The sequence below is a fragment of the Schistocerca gregaria genome, chromosome X (genome assembly GCF_023897955.1).
Source record: "Schistocerca gregaria isolate iqSchGreg1 chromosome X, iqSchGreg1.2, whole genome shotgun sequence".
In the NCBI taxonomy this organism is placed as follows: Eukaryota; Metazoa; Arthropoda; class Insecta; order Orthoptera; family Acrididae; genus Schistocerca; species Schistocerca gregaria.
In genome coordinates, this window is record NC_064931.1 from 757,367,601 (window position 1) to 757,392,218 (window position 24,618).

The following is a 24,618-nucleotide window of genomic DNA, read 5'->3' on the forward strand; positions in this document are numbered from 1 at the left end:
CAAAACCATATGTTCCCTGTACTGCCCTGATGTACCTCAATACGGATATTGTTTGACAACTGCTGTGGACAGCAATTTCTCCCGACCATTCACCCAGTGAAAATGTCTGGTCACTGACTGCTGAGAGACTGGCACACCACCATTCATCAGCCACAACAATTGATGAACTCTGGAAAACACCTGATGTAGCATGGAACGATATACCCTACGTCAATTAAGATAATTCCGACTATGTTCAGCTAGGTTAGAGTCATTGTTGCTGGCAGAGGTAGTAGATCTGTATATTACATTCTGCTCTCATGGTGTATACCGACAATAAGTAAAATTTTATCATTTTCTATCTATCCTGGAGTTGCAGTTTTAATGGCCAGATGTGGAGATGGAGACTGCACCTGTTGTGTACAGATGAAAGGGGAGTTGGATACTGTCTGCAAGAAATTAGAAGCTGCATTAAACATAGTCAGCAGACTTAAAGCTGGTGGGCCAGACTGCAGTGCTGCTGAGGTGCCTTTAGCTGTAGCTGAGACACTTCCGATATATCTAGCTTAATCTGGAATCCCTGATGTCATAGCATCTCCCTAAACAACTGTCTGCCTTGTTCACACTCACCTGAGGGTGAATCACAAATTGTGATAGAGTCATGTATCTGGGGAAGAAAGGAAAATCTGGATACTTGCTACATGGTTGTCTGCTTACACCTTACAAACAGAGCTGAGGTCGTGCCCAAAGGTGATAGTACATATGAGGCAGAATGGTACATCTCAGCTATTGCGACTGGGACCAATCTCCATGAAAGGTTGAAACACATGCAGATGATGGTTTTGCTGGTCATCAGGAGCTCTAAAATTAGGTACATGATGGAGCTCATCAGGGTTGTAATAGATAGGTTGAAAAGAAATGACAGTGCCCACTCAGTATGTTTGCCAGTGATTCCTGCCCAACTCGTGCAGGAGGCCCTACTGCTACTAACAAGGGAACCTCCCCATCGCACCCCCCTCAGATTTAGTTATAAGTTGTCACAGTGGATAGGCCTTGAAAAACTGAACACAGATCAATCAAGAAAACAGGAAGAAGTTGTGTGGAACTATGAAAAAAATAAGCAAAACATACTATCTAAGTAGTCTATGTGCAAGATAGGCAACATCAAGGATAATGTGAGCTCAGGAGCACCATGGTCCCGTGGTTAGCGTGAGCAGCTGCGGAACGAGAGGTCCTTGGATCAAGTCTTCCCTCGAGTGAAAAGTTTAGTAGCTTTTTTTTTTTTTTTTTTTTTTTTTTTAACAATTATCAAAGTTCAGGCACTCACTCAAAATCAACTTCGCTCTCCAAAATTCCAGGACATGTTCAGATTTGCTTGGACATACGCAGGATTTGACGGTCTACACACGGAAAATTTTGAAAACATTAAAAACATATGTTTTGACAGAGAACAGGGAAAACTGTGCGACTGTGAAACTGTTACATTCATTTGTTACAGTTTATGTGACAAACTCTTATGTTTTCCTTACTTTTTTCGGAGTGATTATCACATCCACAAGAAAACCTAAATCGGGCAAGGTAGAAGAATCTTTTTACCCATTCGCCAAATGTACAAGTTAGGTGGGTTGACAACATATTCCTGTCATGTGACGCACATGTCATCACCAGTATCGTATAGAATATATCAGACGTGTTTTCCTATGGAGGAGTTGGTTGACCTATGACCTTGCGATCAAATGTTTTCATTTCCCATTGGAGAGGCACTCATTTCGTATACTAATCGCACGGTTTTGCGGTGCGGTTGCAAAACACAGTGAACAGAGATGTAAATGAACGAATGGACAGATCATAACTTTGTGAAAAAAAAAATAAACTCTTCACTCGAGGGAAGACTTGAACCAAGGACCTCTTGTTCCGCAGCTGCTCACGCTAATTACGGGACCACGACGCTCCTGAGCTCACACTAACGTTTATGTTGCCTATCTTGCACATGGACTACTCAGTTTGTGTATTTTGCTTATTTTTTTCATAATTCTACACAACTGCTTCCTGTTTTCTCGATTGATCTGTGTTCAGGTTTTCAAGGTCTATCCACTGTGACAACTTATAACTAAATCTGAGGGGGGTGCGATGGGGAGGTTCCCTTATAACGGTTCATGCTGGCATGGATGATGCCTGCTCCCTAGACTAACAGGCAATCGTCTGTTCCTACAGGTATATGGTTGAATTAGTGGCAACAGCTAGCCTCACTCACTGGATGGAAGGTGATATAGAGGCTTTTGCAGACCCATTCCCAGAAACAATTGTGGTCCTCTGGTTTGGAGACAAATGGAGTGCAGACACAAGAGGCTCAGACAATTTTGTAATGTTATTGGATGCAGTTTCCTCAACATTCCCTAGGAGAAAGGGGAAGGGGGCAATGGTGAGAAAGTTCAGAAATACAAAGAATTTCATGGCCAATAAATTGTAATTAAATAACTTTGCATTAAAAATTGATCATAATAATATCAATATGCTTGACAATTTTTCATTAGATTGCAGCTAGTCAGTTGCTCACATTTTATGAACTATTTAAAATGATGTTTTTTCATCTTGCTTACTGCATGAACTGACTCTTACTTCATAACAATGACCAATCAGAAGATGCTCAGATAAAGGAAAGTGTATACATTGTAAATTATAGCTACTTCTAAGACCCACTAAATAAGTAAATTCATCTCTGGCTATCTGATCAATGAAGAATTTATTGTATGAAATACTGATGATTCCAAATTTCATTCTTATTTAAGGATCTAAGGATGATCAGGGGTTTCATGAACCCACTTACCAAAGTCAATACATATGCACACCACTGCAAGTTTGTTAAAGGAAACATTCGGGCATTTGAGTCAAACAATTTAGTGAAACATTAAAAAATATCTGGATGGTGATGTGAGGACTAAAATCTTGTTCCTCATCAATCTGATTTCAGTGTTTGCCAATTCTGGTTTTCAAGGCTTTGGTTTTATAGACAGAGAGTTCCATTAATGACTTTTAACCTTGTTTTATATAAACCACAATATACAGTAAAATCCAGACAAAACTTCATCCCGCATCCTAGTCCAGGATAATATAGTGTGTGTGTGTGTGTGTGTGTGTGTGTGTGTGTGTGTGTGTGTGTGTGTGTGTAATTCTTGGGCTAGAACACAGCAGGAATTGTTAGTATTAATTCTATGCCAGGGAGTTCACATGAACTTTAAAAAGATCACAGATATAAATAATAAGCAGGTAACAACAGTAGGTGCATACCGGTGGTAAATCATGCAAAAGCTGAAATCTCAGTTGGACTGAATACATTTTGTGCTGAGAGAGTGGGCAGGACATTCATAGGCAAGTTCTGGTCATGAGCCCATACAGATGGTTGTTTCCTTCTTTCTTTTGCTTTTATTACAATCGTCTATAGAATGGCCAAAGCTACAATTGCACACTCATTGATGTATTGCCTGTTAGCTTCTGTCTCAAGATCTTCGGCCAGTGTTAGTTTAATGATCTTCCTGAGATTCCACCAGTATGAGTGGCTGGCACTGTCAAATATCTCCCCTCCATTGCTGCTGGACACCAGTAACTGAGGGTGAATCCTGGACAGTGCCAGCCACTCATGGTGGCAAAACATCAGGAAAAAGATTAAACAAACGACAGCCAAGTATCCTGAGACAGAAGCTTGCTGGCAATATGTCAACAAGTGGCTACAGAAGTATGAACTATTTTATATATTTAGTGATTATTTTTACATTTTACATTATTTGCATTCCATCCAGGATTTTTCAGTTGCAATGTAAGTATCTTATGTTAATTGGACCATATAGGACATTTCAGAAAGATTATCAAATATTTTAGGAGTTGATGGTATAGCTAATTCATAAACATTTACATCTATATTGCTAATCTGCAAATCACACTTAAGTGCCTTGCAAAGGGTTCATCGAACTACATTCACACTAATTCTCTATTCTTTCACTCTCCAACAGCATGCAGAAAAAAGAACACCCATATCTTTTTGTGTGAGCTCGGGTTCGCCTTTATTATAATGGTCTTTTCTCCCTTTATTGTGAGCTTAGATTCCCCTTTATTATAATTGTCTTTTCTCCCTATGTAGATAGGCGTCAACAAAACATTTTCATACTCGAAGGAGAAACCTGGTATTTCAAATTACGTGAGAAGATCCTGTTGCAACAGAAAATGCCTTTGTTTTAATGATGTCCACCCCAAATACTGTATCATGTCAGTGACTCTCTCCCTTACTTCTCCATGATACAAAAAAGTACTGACCTCCTTTAAACATTGTCAATGTACTCAGTTAATCCTATCTGGTAAGAATCCCACATCATGCAGCAGTACTCCAAAAGAGGGCTGACAAGTGTGATGTAGGCAGTCTCTTTAGTAGATCTGTTGCATCTTCTAAATGTTCTGCCAATAAAAGGCAGTTTTTGATTTTCCTTCCCCACAACATTTTCTATGCATTCATTCCAGTTGAGGTTGTCCGTAATTGTAATTTCTAGGTGTTTAGTTGAATTTACGGCCTTTAATTTTAGTCGATTTGTTGCATAACTAAAGCTTAACAAATTCCTTTAAGCACTCATGGGGAGGATCCCACAAATTGTTTTGCAATTGTTTTCTATCTTCTAATGACTTTACTAGACAATAAATAACAGTGTCATATATAAACAGCCTAACACAGCTGGTGATATTTTCTCCCAAATCGCTTATAAAGATAAGGAACAGAGGGCCTATAACACTACCTTGGGGAATGCTAGAAACCACTCCTGTTTTATTCAATGACTTTCCATCAATCTCTACAAACTGTGATCTCTCTGACAGGAGATTACTAATATAGTCGCATAACAGACAGTATTCCATAAGCACGCAATCTGATTACAAGATGCTTTGGAGGAATCTATTTGCAAATCTAGAAATGAAGAACCAATTTGAAATCCTTGTCGATAGCACTCAGCACTTAGTGTGAATAAAGAGCCAGTTGTGCGTCACAAGACCCACTAAATAAGTAAATTCATCTCTGGCTATCTGATCAATGAAGAATTTATTGTATGAAATACTGATGATTCCAAATTTCATTCTTATTTAAGGATCTAAGGATGATCAGGGGTTTCATGAACCCACTTACCAAAGTCAATACATATGCACACCACTGCAAGTTTGTTAAAGGAAACATTCGGGCATTTGAGTCAAACAATTTAGTGAAACATTAAAAAATATCTGGATGGTGATGTGAGGACTAAAATCTTGTTCCTCATCAATCTGATTTCAGTGTTTGCCAATTCTGGTTTTCAAGGCTTTGGTTTTATAGACAGAGAGTTCCATTAATGACTTTTAACCTTGTTTTATATAAACCACAATATACAGTAAAATCCAGACAAAACTTCATCCCGCATCCTAGTCCAGGATAATATAGTGTGTGTGTGTGTGTGTGTGTGTGTGTGTGTGTGTGTGTGTAATTCTTGGGCTAGAACACAGCAGGAATTGTTAGTATTAATTCTATGCCAGGGAGTTCACATGAACTTTAAAAAGATCACAGATATAAATAATAAGCAGGTAACAACAGTAGGTGCATACCGGTGGTAAATCATGCAAAAGCTGAAATCTCAGTTGGACTGAATACATTTTGTGCTGAGAGAGTGGGCAGGACATTCATAGGCAAGTTCTGGTCATGAGCCCATACAGATGGTTGTTTCCTTCTTTCTTTTGCTTTTATTACAATCGTCTATAGAATGGCCAAAGCTACAATTGCACACTCATTGATGTATTGCCTGTTAGCTTCTGTCTCAAGATCTTCGGCCAGTGTTAGTTTAATGATCTTCCTGAGATTCCACCAGTATGAGTGGCTGGCACTGTCAAATATCTCCCCTCCATTGCTGCTGGACACCAGTAACTGAGGGTGAATCCTGGACAGTGCCAGCCACTCATGGTGGCAAAACATCAGGAAAAAGATTAAACAAACGACAGCCAAGTATCCTGAGACAGAAGCTTGCTGGCAATATGTCAACAAGTGGCTACAGAAGTATGAACTATTTTATATATTTAGTGATTATTTTTACATTTTACATTATTTGCATTCCATCCAGGATTTTTCAGTTGCAATGTAAGTATCTTATGTTAATTGGACCATATAGGACATTTCAGAAAGATTATCAAATATTTTAGGAGTTGATGGTATAGCTAATTCATAAACATTTACATCTATATTGCTAATCTGCAAATCACACTTAAGTGCCTTGCAAAGGGTTCATCGAACTACATTCACACTAATTCTCTATTCTTTCACTCTCCAACAGCATGCAGAAAAAAGAACACCCATATCTTTTTGTGTGAGCTCGGGTTCGCCTTTATTATAATGGTCTTTTCTCCCTTTATTGTGAGCTTAGATTCCCCTTTATTATAATTGTCTTTTCTCCCTATGTAGATAGGCGTCAACAAAACATTTTCATACTCGAAGGAGAAACCTGGTATTTCAAATTACGTGAGAAGATCCTGTTGCAACAGAAAATGCCTTTGTTTTAATGATGTCCACCCCAAATACTGTATCATGTCAGTGACTCTCTCCCTTACTTCTCCATGATACAAAAAAGTACTGACCTCCTTTAAACATTGTCAATGTACTCAGTTAATCCTATCTGGTAAGAATCCCACATCATGCAGCAGTACTCCAAAAGAGGGCTGACAAGTGTGATGTAGGCAGTCTCTTTAGTAGATCTGTTGCATCTTCTAAATGTTCTGCCAATAAAAGGCAGTTTTTGATTTTCCTTCCCCACAACATTTTCTATGCATTCATTCCAGTTGAGGTTGTCCGTAATTGTAATTTCTAGGTGTTTAGTTGAATTTACGGCCTTTAATTTTAGTCGATTTGTTGCATAACTAAAGCTTAACAAATTCCTTTAAGCACTCATGGGGAGGATCCCACAAATTGTTTTGCAATTGTTTTCTATCTTCTAATGACTTTACTAGACAATAAATAACAGTGTCATATATAAACAGCCTAACACAGCTGGTGATATTTTCTCCCAAATCGCTTATAAAGATAAGGAACAGAGGGCCTATAACACTACCTTGGGGAATGCTAGAAACCACTCCTGTTTTATTCAATGACTTTCCATCAATCTCTACAAACTGTGATCTCTCTGACAGGAGATTACTAATATAGTCGCATAACAGACAGTATTCCATAAGCACGCAATCTGATTACAAGATGCTTTGGAGGAATCTATTTGCAAATCTAGAAATGAAGAACCAATTTGAAATCCTTGTCGATAGCACTCAGCACTTAGTGTGAATAAAGAGCCAGTTGTGCGTCACAAGTATGATGTTTCCAAAGAGTCTCGACTGTGTGTCAATAGACATAATTCATAATGTTTGAACACAACATATGTTCCAAAATACTGCTGCATATTGATGTTAATGATATGGGCCTGTAATTTAGTGGATTACACCTATTGCCTAATCCAAACAAAAACACTCCATATACCACGTGTTCTACAGAAAATATTTTAGGAGATGATAATACACACTAATTTGAATAAAAACACTCCATCCACTGTGATTCCAATTTTTCTTGGTTACAGAGATACAGCTGTTAGAATGTAGCCGAAACACTTGCAGAAGGTGTTAGGAAAAGGCAAATGATTAATTTCAAAGCTTATTTTCACAAATTTCCCCTCAAACTGCAAAACATATTTAATTTCTATTGACAACACCATGTGTAACTCTACCGAGGTCGTTGTGATGTTCTTTTATGAGAGCAGCACAAGTCATAAGTGAAACAAGCAATTTGCCTCACATATTTATTTTTTCTTTCTAGACTTCCATCTCCAAACCACCCCCAAAGGCAAAAATGTAAAGGGGGTAAATGATGCGCACCTTGGTGGCCAAGAAACATGACTATTTTGGCCTAGCCATCATCCATCGAACACTGATATGATGTGACACTTGACAACTAGAACATGCACGGGAAGAACATACCTAGCCATGTAGCCAAAGTAACTACTTCCAATAATGCCAGATGCTCATATTCAAGGAAGTTGAGATAATAAGGGCCTGTATCACAATGCAGCAGAGCAACAGCCCCAATTAACAGAGTGTTCATCATACCACACTACACATTTACAGACAAGTATTCTTGAAAATGTCTCTCCACAAAGGCATGGTGCTTTAGTCGGACGACTAATGTGAGTTACGAGTATTACTGATACAGTCACATGTGAAAGTGGTTTCAGCAGTAAACAGCTTTAATGGGGTTACTAAGTGATTTACAACTGGCCTGTGACAAAGTTCCAGTAGTCTAATTTCATCTACTTCTTGAAGCTAGCACCAGTATTATGTTATGGGCAACATTCACCTGGGCTTCCATGGGGCCTGCAGTAGTAATTGAAGGCACCACAACAGCTGCTGACTATGTGAACATTATTATGGACCAACTGTAACCCCTTATGCTTAATGTCTTCCCCAACAGCAGTGGCATCTTCCTGCAGGATAACTATCCCTGTCACAAGGGCAGAATCATGCAGGAGCATGACAGTGTACTGATGTTGATATCTTGGCGATCTTGGTTTATCTGAATCCGATGACACCCAACGGGGATGCTATTGTGCACCACCTCCACATCCACAAACCAACTGCCCATAAATTATGGGAAGTGTCTGACCTGTGTGTAGGCATCTGCTGCCACAAATGTCTGGAAACCTACTAAGTACTTGTTGAATCCATGGTATGCAAAATCACTGCTGAATTGTGTTCCAGAGGTGGACCAACAAACTTTTAAGTAGGTGGTCATAATGTTTTAGCTGATCAGTGTAAATTGGACATTTCATAGGGAATAATACCACCTACTAAAAAACATACTACTACTCCTGAAATACCCAGTACAGTATACAATAATATAATATCCAAGAGCTGATCTTAAGAATTAAACGACTTCATTATTATATACAAATCCAATCTTAAACCTACACTGTTAGCCGCCAGCATCCAAATGAAACTCTTCGTTACAACCAGCAGCAAACAGCTACATGTCTGCCACATGCTGATGCAAATTACTTCAAAAGTGTCAAAAGAATTTAATATTGTTTCATATCGCTCCCTCCCATAACAAAACAGGAATACTTATCTATCTCCACATGACACCTTATACAGCAGTTGTCATAGGTACAGAAGTGCCACACAAAGAAAAGAGAGCTCTCCAGGAACAGAAACATCATAGGAGGATTCTATACCTTTTAGAAACCACATTGGAGAAATAATTTGTCACTTCCTGTCGTAAAATGTAGTGTGCTCAATACACACTACATTCTTTGATATACACCATAGTCCTAAATACAATATGACAACAATTCTCAACAAAATGTTTCAGTTCGGTTTTGAGCATAAATTCAAAGTGCATTTGCTTATGGCACCTTTGCTGTAAGGTGGACAGTGTCACTGTCTCACAAATGTAATACTGCCAAGAGGCATGATGTGTTTCCCTCCATAGCCTTAACTGCAAACAGGATGACAAGTGCTGAAAGGATGATTTAAGAGAGATATCAATAGAAATTTCAAATAAGCTCACACTACGATATTTCAAGGGCTGTATGGCAGGTCCTACCATCAACTGGACAGTAATAGGATAGGTCTGGTTTTTTAAGGCCCAGCACACTACACTGCACTGAGTATTTTGCTTTCCTTAAAGTACTCCATTTTCTTCACAATTTCAATATTATTTCCCCACTTTGTACCTAACGTAGAAATTGTGAACCATTCATCCACCAAGACACAGGCAAACACCATTTACAACTTGCATCATGGATGGCTATAGTGTCCCACTACTGGTCATTAAAACAGTAAGTTTACACGCTCTGGTTCTGTCTTAAGCTCGTATGTAGTACGTATCGCATTACCCATGCCATAAAATCTTTTTTCTGACATGAAGTACTAAAGAATTAGAAACTCCACTGCTGATCATAGGCAAGAAAGGCGAGGCTGAGGTTTATAGTGCAAAAATTATTTCTGATGCAATTTAGGACTATAAGTGTAAAATTTAGTCCCGGTTATTTATATCATTTCATTCCATGTAAAGGAACAATTTTGTAATCTTAAAAATGAAATTAACAGTTCTTGTATGCCGACAACTTTTGATGTGTGCACGCGGTAAATTTTTAACAGATGGGTGAATAAATTCCAGTTCAAAGTTCAACAAATCAAAATTACCTAGGCCTTAATACAGTTATCATAAACTGCAGCAGCAGCTGCAGCTATAGCTACTACTTCTTCTACCACCACCACCACCACCACCACCACCACCACCACCACAACTACAACTACTACAGTTACCATTACCATCATCTCCGGCTGCTGCAACTGTTACTTACCTGTAACTGAAGGATAGTGAAATTATTTTTAACAGGGCAGAGTTCCCAATTCTCATTTTCTAAGAACAGCCTTAGCTCTTCCAAGCGTTCTCTGTGATAACTTTTAAAGTAATTTGTACTCTGTTCTCGAATAGAATTTTGTAATTCTTCTGATTTGCTTCCACAAAATTCCTCACCTACTTCCATCAACCTGCGTGAAATAACGTTTCCAAGATGAATGCCAAACAAATAACTAAATACTATGGAAGAATTATGGCTCCATACTGATACACAAAAGAGATATTAAGTTTTCATACCATTGTCAATATTGTTTAGTACATAACTGACAACTTAAAAGATCTACAGTTCTCATTCAAAAAGCTTAATTCTCAAGAAAGTGTATCCTTTACAACGACCTTCAATTTTATAAACAGAACATGTCACATTGAACTACACATAACAACTCAAATCATTCATTGTAGAAAATAATTTTGGATTATGTGAGAAACTCTGAACACTAGTCCAATCAGCTACTACCAATGAAACCACTCAATATCATAGAAATGAGCAACTTTGAGATAATTTTTTTTTATTTCTTTTTCAAAGTGTATTAACAATATTGGTGTCAGTCTCAAGATTGATTAAAAAATACATACTTAAAAATTTTACAATATTTTAGCGAGAAGGCTGAACTTTGTGCAGTGACATTAATTTTTCAATATTTAGTGTCATGTCTGTCATCAGCAATCCTAAATTGCCGCACTCTACAACTGATACTCTGTTTCTGTTCTTTGTAACTAACTTTCTAACATGTTACATGGGAAACCAATGAAATATTTCTTTGCTGCAGCTCATACAGCTGGATAAAATATAGGGATTTGTCATTGAAGCCGGAATTCTAGATATACACTTTTTAATATCAATTTCAATTCTTCATTGGTTGAAAGTTCCATCAGCTATTCCTGCAAGGATAATTCTGATGTTTGTGGATCAGAGGCAGGTTCCAGTACACAATCTGGAATATTCATTTGAAGGAGATCCTGAAATCTATAAAATCTTCTTTAAGTGTGTCCAAGTGCTGATAAAATACTGTCATCATTTGTTTCCACAAACAAAAGATTTGGAAACTGATAAAATTGTTTTTCACCCATATTATATATGCACAAGGCAAATTTCGAATGAAGGCAGAAATAGTTGTCTTTGCTCTTGATATTCATACAAATAGTTCTCTTTTCTCCAAAGGTATATTTAATTTTCCTGTGAATAGTGACTTTCTTACCCCTAGTGATATATGCTTCTACATCCTTACATTTGTCGTGTAGCCATCCCTGCTTAGCCATTTTGCACTTCCTGTCAGTCTCATTTTTGAGACATTTTATTCCTTTTCACCTGCTTCATTTACTGAATTTTTATATTTTCTCCTTTCATCAATTAAATTCAATATCTCTTCTGTTACCCAAGGATTTCTACTAGCCCTCGTCTTTTTACCTACTTGATCCTGCCTTCATTATTTCATCTCTCAAAGCTGTCCATTCTTCTTCTAGTGTATTTCTTTCACCCGTTATTGTCGATCGTTGCCTAATGCTCTCTATGAAACTCTCTACAACCTATGGTTCTTTTGGTTTATCCAGGACCCATCTCCCTCAACTCCTACCTTTCTGCTGTTTCTTAGGTTTTAATCTACAGTTCATAACCAATAAATTGTGGTCAGAGTCCACATCTGCCCCTAAAAATGTATTACAATTTAGAACCTGGCTCCTGGATCTCAGTCTTACCATTATATAATCTATTTGAAACCTTCCAGTGTCTCCAGGCCTCTTCTACATCTAAAAGGTTCAGCTTTGATTAAGTTATGCTCTGTGCAAAATTCTACTAGGCGGCTTCCTCTTTCATTCCTTACATCCAGTCCGTATTCACCTACTACTTTTCCTTCTCTTCCTTTTCCTACTATCGAATTCCAGTCCCCCATGGCTATTAAATTTTCGTCTCCCTTCACTATTTGAATAATTTCTTTTATCTCACCATACATTTCTTCAATCTCTTCATCATCTGCAGTGCTAGTTGGCATATAAACTTTTACTACTGTAGTAGGTGCGGGCTTCGTATCTATCTTGGCCACAATAATGCGTTCACTATGCTGTTCGTAGTAGCTCCTATTTTTTTTATTCATTATTAAACCTACTCCTGCATTACCCCTATCTGATTTTGTACTTATAATCCTGTAAAAGAGGATAATGGAATGTAGTCTAATTAAATCGGATGATGCTGAAGGTATTAGATTAGGAAATTAGACGCTTAAAGTAGTAAAGGAGTTTTGCTATTTGGGGAGCAAAATAACTGATGACGGTCGAAGTAGAGAGGATATAAAATGTAGACTGGCAATGGCAAGGAAAGAGTTTCTGAAGAAGAGAAATTTGTTAACATCGAGTATTGATTTAAGTGTCAGGAAGTCATTTCTGAAAGTATTTGTATGGAGTGTAGCCATGTATGGAAGTGAAACATGGACAATAAATAGTTTAGATGAAAAGAGAATAGAAGCTTTTGAAATGTGGTGCTACAGAAGAATGCTGAAGATTAGATGTGTAGATCACATATCTAATGAGGAGGCATTGAATAGAATTGGGAAGAAGATAAATTTGTGGCACAACTTGACTAGAAGAAGGGATTGGTTGGTAGGACATATTCTCAGGCATCAAGGGGAGCTGCATCAAAACAGTCTCTGGACTGAAGACCACAGCAACAACAATCCTGTATTCACCTGACCAGACGTATTGCTCCTCCAGTCACCAATCTTCACTAATTCTGACTATATCTAACTTTAACCTGTCCATTTCCCTTTCCTAACTTTCTAGCCTACCTGACCGATTAAGGGATCTGACATTTCATGCTCCAAACTGTAGTATGCCAGTTTTCTTTCTCCTGATAATGAGTAGTCCCTGCTTGGTGATCCGAATGGGGGACTATTTTACCTCCGGAATATTCTACCCAAGAGAACTCCATCATCATTTAACCATACAACAAAGCTGCATGCCCTTGGGAAAAATTACGGCTGTAGTTTCCTCTTGCTTTCAGCTGTTCACAGTACTAGCACAGCAAGGCTGTTTTTGTTGATGTTACAAGACCAGATCAGTCAATCATCCAGACTGTTGCCCCTGCAACTACTGAAAATGATGCTGCCCCTCTAGTTTGGCCTCTCAACACCTATGGTATGGCTATCTGTATTGCTGAGGCACAAGCCTCCCCATCAATGGCAAGGTCCATGGTTCATGGGGGGCAAATAAGCAATATCACTCTTAAATTTTTTTAAAAAAGCATTTAGTAACTTTTGATCTTACTATACTTTTCCATTGCGGCTTTGCGAGAACTGACCAGAGTCGGGGCAAGTGGCCATCAACACTGCCTAAATTTGCTACACCCAAATCTGGACATCAGCTTTGGAGTTGAACCCAGCTCTCCCGAATGCGAGTCTAATGCATTTGGTACAATTCCACTGTGCTCAGTGTTATAGTCAGAATAGCAGATGAAAATTATATGGTTTCTTGAAAGCATAAAATATGATATTTCTGTTCAGATGTGGTACTTATTAATATTAACGCATATGAAATTAAATTAAGCATGTTGTAACAATGTTACACTGCTAGAGAGAACACCATTGAAATTTCAGAGTTTCTGGTTTTTCTGAAGTAACTGTAAAATTAAGCATTTAATCAAAAACATCATGTTTAGCAAATACCTAGTGCATTATATTCTGTATTGAATCATGTATAGTGAACTGGTACGAACATTTCATTACATGTTGGGACCCAGATGCAATCTGAGAGAGAGTATTTAATTTTGTGTTCTCTGTGAGTTCGTGTTTAAGTCACTGCAATAGTTTTTTTTAGTGAAAACAAGTAAAAGCATTTATTTCAGCAGGAAAATTTGGTGCACTTTTCCATTGTTTCATGAAAGCTAACATGCTTCAAAGCACATTAGTACTCAATGAAAGGGCCTACATATTACATATGAAATAATACAACCCAAATATTTCATTCAAAAGAATTTGATAGTAGAGACCCATCATGGTATACAAAGAACATTAGAAAACTTCTAAAGAAACAGCATATTCTCTGGAAATGCTGATTGAAACATAGGTGACAATCAGAAAGCAGCGTGTGATGCATTCAATAACTGATGAAGCAGAACATTATTGCAGGGGCTATCCTAAAATCCTAAGAAATTTTAGTTGTACATTAAAGCTGCCAACAGCCAAAAATAAGTGCACACACACTCACTGACGAAACGGGAACCAAAGAAGACAGCAAAACTAAAGCTTAAATGTTAAATTCCATCTTCAAATATTCCTTTACAAAGGAACATCAAAAAATATTACCTCCATTCAGTATCTGTACTGATACAAAGATGCGTGATATTGTGATCAGCACTAGGTGTTGAAAAACAGCTCAGATCTCTAAAGCATAATAAAGCTCCTGGGCCAAAGATGTCCCAGTCAGTTTCTATCCAGAATTTATAACCGAATTAGCCACACTCTCAAACATAATTTACTGTTGGTGCCTTGAGCATGGAGTTGTTCATAGTTTGCTTAGTTGTTTGTTTGTTCATATTTTATGTGCCTCTATACCATTCACACAATTCGATAAAACTCTGGCAACTTATTGCTTGCACTTGCGCAAAGGTTACAGGCATAGTGCAATTACGTACAGTAGGTGGCATGCATGTCATACTGGCAAATATACATAAGGAGTAGGGAAATAGTGAGAGATGTCTGAATGTGACAGAAATGAACAGATCAACATTTAACTGTGTCTTACTCATTTCGATGACGATAAATATGAGTTATTTATAATCGAAATTGGAGAAAATAAATTTATGGGACAAAATGATTAAAAGAAGGGTTGATAGGACACATCCTGAGGCTTCACGGGAAGGAGGGCAAAAATTTGGAGAGGTAGACCAATTGATGAATTCAGTAATCAGGTTCAAGTGGATGCATGTTGTAGTAATTACACAGAGATGAAGAGGCTTGCACAGGATAAACTAGCGTGGAGAATGGCAACAATCTGGTCTTTGTACTGAAGACTGTAGCAGCAACAACAAACTGTCTGTGACCCCTAGGAAGAAAGCACAGGTCAAACCTCTAGAAAGGTGTCAAAAGTGATCCACAAAACCACTGTTTAATATTATTGATATCAATCTGTTGTAGAATCTTAGAACATATTCTGACCTGCCTGCTAGCCCAGTCTGAGATTCACAAAGATAGTGTTCCGGTAATACCCATTGTCAGTTGTAATTATTATATGTATTTATTAAGCAAAATCTTAATTTTATGTTAACACAAATTTTTCATTCAAGCACAACTATACAGATTAAAATTCATATCTTTTAAAGCAGATTAAAGCCCTTTACATATCTGTGAATGGTACATTTGTCTGCCTAGATATTACTAACATATACATAAACATATCGATAACTGAAACTACATGCATTGTTAAAACAAACTCCTCTTCTTCTCTACATTTATAGATTCAAGTCCCCTGCTCGCTTCTTTCTGGATTTTCAGGATAGTCTCAAAAATTACTATACAGATTTTGATATAGTTCTTACTAATAGGTAGTAGACTGAATTATGAGGAAGGTTTCTGTATATAATTTATAAATATTTCGAGCAATTTGGTTAAATTATGATGATTTTCTCAAATGCCACTGTGAAACCAATACCACTGCTATCTAGTGGTGAACAGCAGAACTCCTTGGATCCACAGCTCTGCGCAGCACAATAGAGGTGCGGTCAAACTGGGTGCACATGAACATTCTGCTTCCTTCGATGTACCGACAACTGAAGGTATGTGTTTGGCATTCCATGGTCAGTGTGAATGTGACTTAACATATGCAGTTATGATTTGTTTGGACACTTTGAAATTAAACTACAGTTCACATGCAGCATTCAGTGACCTAAAGTGCACCAACCAAAAAGAAGCAGTATTGCTCAAAAACATTGGTGTATTTGTCAGCTTCTTAAAGAAGAAAACAGGCATGGGTACAATCTTCTTGATACCTTAAAAATAGAGGATGGAATGTCATTCAGAAACTCCTATTGGATAATTAGGGACAATTCTGAAAGACTTTTAGAGATGGTAGGGGACTCATTTCAGAAAAAAACAACAATTTCAGTCTCTCAGTTTCTGCTTCCCTCACATTTGCAATCACAATTTGCACTCATAATTTATTGCATGTTTTTCGAGCAATGGACAGTGAGTTGCTTAACTTTGAAGTACTATGACTAATTTTCTGAGTACAACTGTATAGCGAAAGAAACATGTGAATCCAAAATCTGCAGTTTTTAACATTTTTTGCAAAATGTGAAAAGTTTCTGAGAAAATTTTCCCTAAAGAAAATTTTTTCTGCAGCAAAGCACATGAATAAACTTTCAGCTCTCTGCTTCCCTTCAATCAAATCTAGATACAGACATGAATATTTCTATGGCAGGGTGAATAGGATTGTCAAAATGAGTCTGCAACAAGTAACTGAGTCTGAACAATGAGTCAGTGAGTAACATGGTTTACAACAGGATTACTGCCACGGGCTGCACATCTACATTAGGCACGTTTCTTTGTGTTTCATTTTCTTTTATTTGTGACCTTTGGACATGATCCATTCAGCCAGTCTCCAATACATGATAGTGCCACAAATCTGAAGACATATCCAATTGCACACACATGCAATCATGGTTCACATAGAATATTTACATTGGTTGGACAGATTTTAACTAAATCACTATGTGCTCCCATCACTGCCACAAGATGTCACTCCAAATGCCAAAATACACATAGCAGAACAGATAAGAGTTTTGGCATGTGCTGCTTAAATCATTTCAGTTACATGAAACTGATGATACTCAGTTACGTAACATTGTCCTCAGAATTTTATGCATAACCCTGTGCCATGATTTATAAAAAAAATTACCTCTTTGCCAAACAAGTCGCCCAGCTGTAGATACTTAGTGCTACCAATGTGAAGCCGAGGCTGGTTGCTAGTGATCTATAAAAAAAGAATGTAGAACGGATCCACAGAGCTACTATCCTGTGTTGCCCATATCAATTTGCAGCAGAATACTAGAACATACTGTAGTCCAAACATAATGCTCCATGGAATCTACAATGGATTTCAAAAGTATGAATCATGCAAAACCCAACTTGCACTATTCTCACATGATCCCTAAGCGACAGTGGCAACTAGTTGGATTATTGTTTCTAGACTTCTGGAAAGTATTTGACTCAGTGCTACATAAACACCTGTGACAGAAAATATACTCACACAGAATACACAACCAGATTTGTGACCAAGCTGAGAATTTCTTGACAGGCAGAATGCAGCATGTTATCCAAGATGGAGAGTCTTCTTCAGATGTAGACATAATATAGGACGTTCCCAGGGGAGTGTAACAGTACCATTACTATTCCCATTGTACATTAATGACACAGGATAAGACTAGTAGCAATCTTTGACTTTTTGTGGATGACATGGCTATTTACAGGGAAGTTTCATCTTACAAGAAATTGTAGTAGTATCCAGTTAGACCTTGTCAAAATATCTGCATGGTGCAGGGATTGGCAACTCTAACTGTAAACGAAGGTAAAGTTGTGAACTTAATGAAATGTAAAAGCAAAATAGCCTCCGATTACAATATAAATGATTCGCATGTGGAATCAGTCTTGTCATAAAAATACTTGGGAGTAACTATGCGTACAGACATGATGTGCAACAATCACTTGAGAGCGGCTGTGGGAAAGGCATATGATAGGCTTCTATTTGTTGCTAGAATACTTGGAAACTGTGGCTTGCTTGTATACAAAAGAAATTGCTGACAAGACGTTTGTGCGGCCTATACCAGAATAATGCACAAGCGTGTGGGACTCGCATCTGGCCAAACTGACGGGGGACGCAGAGTGTGTACCCAGATGTGCTGGACAACCTGAACTGGCAACACTCAAAGACGCCACATATCTTGCAAAAATGGCACAAACAACATACACTCTTCAGTCACCTATGTATCGACACCACGAAGAAAACTTAGGCAAATGACAGCTTTCACAGAAGTGTATAGGCAGTTGTTCTTCCCACGCTCTATTCATGAATGGAACAGGAGGAAACCATCATACACCACATAAGTACCCCGTCATGCACCTCCCAGTGATGCACAGAGTTTAGTTGTAGATGTACATGTGGGATTGGAGACATGACCAATTAAATCTGCCACTGTATTTTGTGAAAATTCTGACAACTCCCTCTCCCTCCTCCTCCTCCTCCTCCTCCTCCTCCTCCATCCATCCCTCTCTCTCTCTCTCTCTCTCTCTCTCTCTCTCTCTCTCTCTCTCTCTCTCTCTCTCTCTCTCTCTCTCTTTCATCAAAATCCAAGGGCATATACTTAGCATAATTCATCTTTTACTGCTGGTTATCACAACCTATTGATAGAACTTGGAAGGTTTACTGTTGTTCGTAACTACTGCCAATCTATGGGACCTATCAATAACTGGACCTGTTTACACGGAAACAGAGAGTGACAAAGGGTAAGTGGCTTCACCTACTGCTCCCCTCAAACTTACTTGAAACAAAAAGAAATAAGATGCACTTTGTGATGTAATGAACATCATGCCAGAAGATCTATTAATTGCACTGTCAGGACACATCCAGAATGAGCTCTATGAGCTCTGGTTGCAAAGGACTACTGCATTTTGAGTAAAAGCATTTTTTATGTCAGAAATGAAAACTCGAACAAACAGTAAGAGAACTGAATATGAAGAAAGGAGTTCTGAATACAAACAACAGAAGGATATCAGATACCCCAAATGCATATCATGTGGGAATCAGTATAATACAGTTAGGGAAATCAGGACAAATACTGAGGTGTAAAAGCAATCTTTTCTTCCACATACTGTTCGTGGAAGGAACTACCAGGAGTAGGATATACTTAAGTACCCTGCCTCAGGTACCATGTTGTGGCTTGTGGACTACAAATATACACATGTAAATGTAAAAAGGTAAAACAGATTATCTTATTGCACACATTAGCCGATCCCCTCTCCCACATAACATTACTTAAAATAAACATTAAAAAATAATCATCACAACAATAATAACAATTTGGCAGCGCGACACCGATGGTAGTTCGAAGCTGCTGCCATGTGAACAAATGTACCCAGCCTCAACAGCTGTGCCAATTCAGGTATCCCTCGCACATGGACAGTGATACCTGGATTTTCCATGGCCTCCAGGCAAACCAAATTCCTTTGAGGCTCAGTTCGCACACACACATTTGTGCCAATATTGTCACGACCACTAGCTTACTGCTGCCATATTCCCATCGCATACTACGCCATGCCAGCAATAGCTAGAGTTTGGCAGTTGCATTGGGAAAGGAATACATTTGTTAACTATGATTCAGAATGAATTAGTATCATTTGTTGTTTGTAATCTACTTCCTGAGTTCAATAGTGGCAGAGGGGAGATCTGAGGCATCTGGAGCTACCAAATCTGCCTTGGCCTTTGGTTTCTTAATTTTTGTTCCTTCCTCTTTTCATTCTCCTGGTTCTCATTATGAGATTTCAATTTAGTAGTAGTAGTATCCATACAAAAATCTGTTAAGGATAAGGAGTGGACAATTCGCAGCTCAGCTCCATGTCCACACCTGTGCCAGCTGCTGTAGGTCGAGGAGGAAGCAACAAGCCACTACGGGGTGTCACTCAGGTAAAGGTCTTTGTTATACTGATAGAGACTGAGTGACCACAGGGAAAATGAATCATGGTGAAGAATGTAATAATAACTGTAAGTGGGTACATTGTGCAAAGCAGGTGAAATATATCATGCAACTAGGATCCTTACAAGGTTGTTCACATGAAAAAACCTCTGTCTTGAAAGCTGGCAAAAAATCCAAAGAGATTCTGACTGTATGTAAAGTAAACCAATAGAAAGATACAATCAATACCCCGACTGTGTGATAACAATGGTGATGTTACTGATGACAGAGTCACTAAAGAAGAGTTACTAAATACGTTTTTCCCATATTCCTTCACCAAAGAGGATGAAGTAAGTATTTTAGAATTCAAACCAAGAACAACCGTCAACATAACTAAGAAGTAGGTATCTTTGGTGTAGCAAAACAGTTTAAATCACTTAATAAAGGCAAAATCTCCTGTCCAGATTGTATACTTGTCAGGTTCGTTTCAAAGTACGCTGATACAACAGCTCCATATTTAGCAATCATATACAACTGCTTGTTCATCAAATGATCCACACCTAAAGGCTGGAAAGTTGCACAAATCACATCAATATCAAAGAAATGATATAGGAGTAATCCACTGAATTACAGACCATGTCAATAACATTGATTTGTAGTAGGAGTTTTGAACTTATATTCTGCCCCAACATTGTCAGTTATCTCGGAGAAAACAATTTATTGACAAACAGCCAACATGTTTTCAGAAAATATCATTCTTGTGAAACACAACTACCTCTTTATTGTCACAAAGTAACGAGTGCTCCTGACAGGTGATGTCAAATTAAATCCATATTTATACATTTCCAGACAACTTTCAACACCATGCCACACAAGCAACTTCTAATCAGACTGGGTGCCTATGTAGCACCATCTCAGCTGTGTGACTGGATTTGTATCTTTGTGTCAGAAAGGACCAGTTAATAGAAACTGATGGAAAGTCATCGAGTAAAACATAAGTAGCACCTGGGATTCTCCAAGGAAGTGTTATGGGCCCTCTGCTGTTCCTGATCTACATAAACATTTTAGGAGACAATCTGAGTAGCCCTGTAAGATTCTTTGCAAGTGATGCCATCATTTAAAATCTTATAAAGTCATCAAATGATAAACCACAAAACAATTTACACAAGATACCTGTTTGGTGCAAAATGTGGCAATTGAAACTGAATAATGAAATGCGTGAAGTAATACACATGCATACTGAAAGGAATCTGCAAACTTTTGGTTACACAATAAATCACTCAAACCTAAAGGCTGTAAATTCAACTAAATACAATTATGATGACCATAACTGGAATGATTACATGGATAATGTTGTGGGTAAAGCAAATCCAAGACTGCAATATACTGGCAATGCAAGAGGTCTACTAAAGAGACTACTTGCACTATGTTTTTCCATCATCTTCTGGGGTATTAATGTAGTACACATCAGATAGGATCAACGGAGGACATCAAGAAAGTCCAAAGAAGGGGAGCTCATTTTGGACTGTCATGAAATAGGGGAAAGAGTGCTATAGATATGATATGCGAACTGGGGTGGCTATCAGTAAAACAAAGGTTTTTTTGTTATGACAGGATCTTCTCACAAAATTTCAATCACCAACTTTCTCCTCAGAGTGTGAAAATATTTTGTTGGCACTAACCTACAGAGGGAGGGATGATCAAAATAAAAAAATAAGAGAAATCAGAACTTGCACAGAAAGATTTACATGTTCTGGATTTGCGTGCTCATTTTTCCTGCATGCTGTTCAAGAGTGGAACGGTAGAGAAATAAAAGGTGATTTGATGAACACTCTACCACGTACTTAAGTGTAAATTTTAGAGTAATCGTGTAGGTCTTGATGTAGATTTGGACGTAGATAAAATTTATTTGCCAGTTACAGTACACTTCATTGAATAATAATGGTGCAACATTAAGGCTATGAAAACATTGAACTTCATTAAAAACTAAACAAATCATCTAAATTATGGACCTGGCTGTAATAATAAAAATGTTTGGCCCTGTTTATCCAATATCCATAAATTTACCCTTGTCCTGGAATGATCTGTTGGTGGGTATGTACCTTTAGTTGTCAAAAAAATATGGGGCAGTGAAACATGTAACCTCACAGAAGCCACTGTTCAGTGGATGAAACTACCATTGCTTTAAATGATCAAAATCATTGAGTATACGTATGAGCTGCTACTTGTTGACAAAACTTATGGAGCTACAACATGGTTGCTGTATCATTTTCTGCCTCTATTACTACAATGACATAGAACAGAGCACTTCAAAATGAAATGAAGAAGTGGAAACTGTTCCTGTATATAACTTACCTGTGAACAACTGAAAGAATTTGAAGAAACTCTTCAAATTTGAACCTGGCCAAGTCACATCCCATTAGATACGCTCCTACCCTGGACTGGACATCGTGCCACATACGAAACATTCCTTTCTCCAGTTTTTGCTCTACATACTTCTGATCACAACTCAGTTCAAAGTCTATTACAGTACTAACACCCCCTGAAAAAAATATTATTTACACAAATTTCTTTGAAAATTACACAAATCAACTATATCTTAGGGATAAGAGAAAAAATACATGGCAAAGGTAAGTGACTAAGGGGACAAAGATTTGGCATTCCTTCTTCAGTTGATCCTAGGATTTTCAGTCACTTGTTGCTTCTTTAACTTCTAGCAATGATTTGTATATGAGAAAAAGGCCAAGTTGCCCTGTGGTTCTGAGTCCATGTCACTGTTATTCTCCCTATATCTGGTTGAGTAAGAGAACTCAAAGATCAGAGGGAGGAGAACCCAAGGGGAGGAAGGGGGGCCATCATGACCCCCAACCCCCCACAAAAAACAAAAACAAAAAAAAATTGTGGGAGCATTTATATTTTTACACACAACAATTTCCATCACCCTTATGATCCGTGGATCTAATCGAAGTGGGGTGGCTTGGGTGCTTCTATGATACAGGCAGCTTCTACAAACAGCTGTACAGTAGAATCAACCATATTGGAGAAATATCTGTGGAGGGACCAGACAAATGTTTGGATCCTAAAGAAGACCAGTAGCCTTCTCAGTACGTAGTTGCAAGGGCACCTTTCTGGATGATTGATTCATCTAGTCTTGTAACTTTGCAAGGGGAAACTAAAGCTGTCATATTTCTCAAGGACATGCAGTCCTACTGTATGGCATGACGACGACACCCTCCTGGGTGAAATATTCTGGATGTAAAGTAATCCCCCATTCTGATCTCTGGGCAGGTACTACTCAGGAGGATGTTGTCATCTGGAGAAACAAAACTCCCATTCATTGGGTACAGAGTGTGTAATTTTAAATCACTACATTGGGTAAGCAGGTTAGAGAATTTAGAGAGGGAAATGGATAGGCTGAAGTTAGATATAGTAAGAATTAGTGAAGCATGATGGCAGAACAACAGGTCTTCTGATGAGGTCAGCACAGCTATCAACACCAGCTAAAAGCATGGGTATTCCAGGAGTAGGTCTAATGATGAACAGGACAATGAATGCAATACAGAAGCCAAACATGAAGCCAACATCCACCACAGTAGTAGAAGTTTATATGCCATCTAGCTCAGTGGATGAACAAGAGACTGAAAGAATGTGATGTTATTCAAATAGCTGGCAAAATGAAAAATTAATTGTGATAGGGGAGTGGAATACAATAGTAGATAAAGGACAAGAAGCAAAAATAGTAGGCGAACATAGACTATGGGAGAGTACAGAAAGGTAAAGCTGCCCAGTAGAATTTTACAGACCGCACCGTTTAATTATTGCTAATACCTAATCTTAAAAATAGTGAAAGAAGGTTGCATATCTGGTAGAGATCTGGAGACAGCAGAAGGTTTCAAATTGATTACATAACAGTAGGACAGAGAAATCGGAACCAGGTTTTAAGCTACAAAACATTTCAAGGGACAGATGCGGAATCTGATCATAATTAACTGGTTATGAGCAGCAGATTAAATCTGAAAAATTGCAGGAAGGCAGAAAATGAAGGAGATGTGACTCGAATAAACTGGAACAACTAGCGGTTTTTAAAAGTTTTGAAGGAAGTTTTAAGAAATGATTGACTGAAACAGGGGTACAGAACATAAGAGAAGACAAATGGGTAGCTTAGAGAAATGAAATAGTGAAGTCAGTAGACCATCAAACAGACAAAAAGACAAGACCCAATAGTTGGATTATGCACTAGGCATTTAATCTAATTGATCAAAGGGGAAAATATAAAAAAACAGTAATTAAAGCAGGCAAAAGGGAATATAGATGTCTAAAAAATAAGACTATTAGAATGTGTGAGCTGGTTAAGTAGGAATGGCTACATGATAAAGCAAGGCTGTAGAAGCATACATGAATATGAGAAAGATAGATGCAGTCTTCAGACTGAATAGAACAACAACAATCAGTTTCCAAATTTTGCACCTAACTTTTGCAGAATAAAATAGCATGGAAACTACATAATCTCAAAAATGGATATGAATTTTTCAAA

The 24,618-nt window shown here is 38.0% G+C and overlaps 1 protein-coding gene across 7 annotated transcripts in view; it reads right to left on the reverse strand.

Annotated features, from left to right (window-relative positions):
• LOC126298727 (syndetin) overlaps positions 1–24,618 on the reverse strand; it is a 144,418-nt gene that overhangs the window by 71,956 nt on the left and 47,844 nt on the right. For all 7 annotated transcript variants that reach the window (XR_007552660.1, XR_007552661.1, XR_007552659.1 and 4 more), the window contains 2 exons: positions 22,440–22,626; positions 10,374–10,563 (listed from right to left, as the gene is read on the reverse strand). Coding sequence is in view for 4 of the 7 variants with exons in the window: in XM_049990166.1 (XP_049846123.1) it covers positions 10,374–10,563; positions 22,440–22,626 (377 nt within the window). In the remaining 3 variants the exon portion in view is untranslated. The remainder of the gene's footprint in view (positions 1–10,373; positions 10,564–22,439; positions 22,627–24,618) is intronic.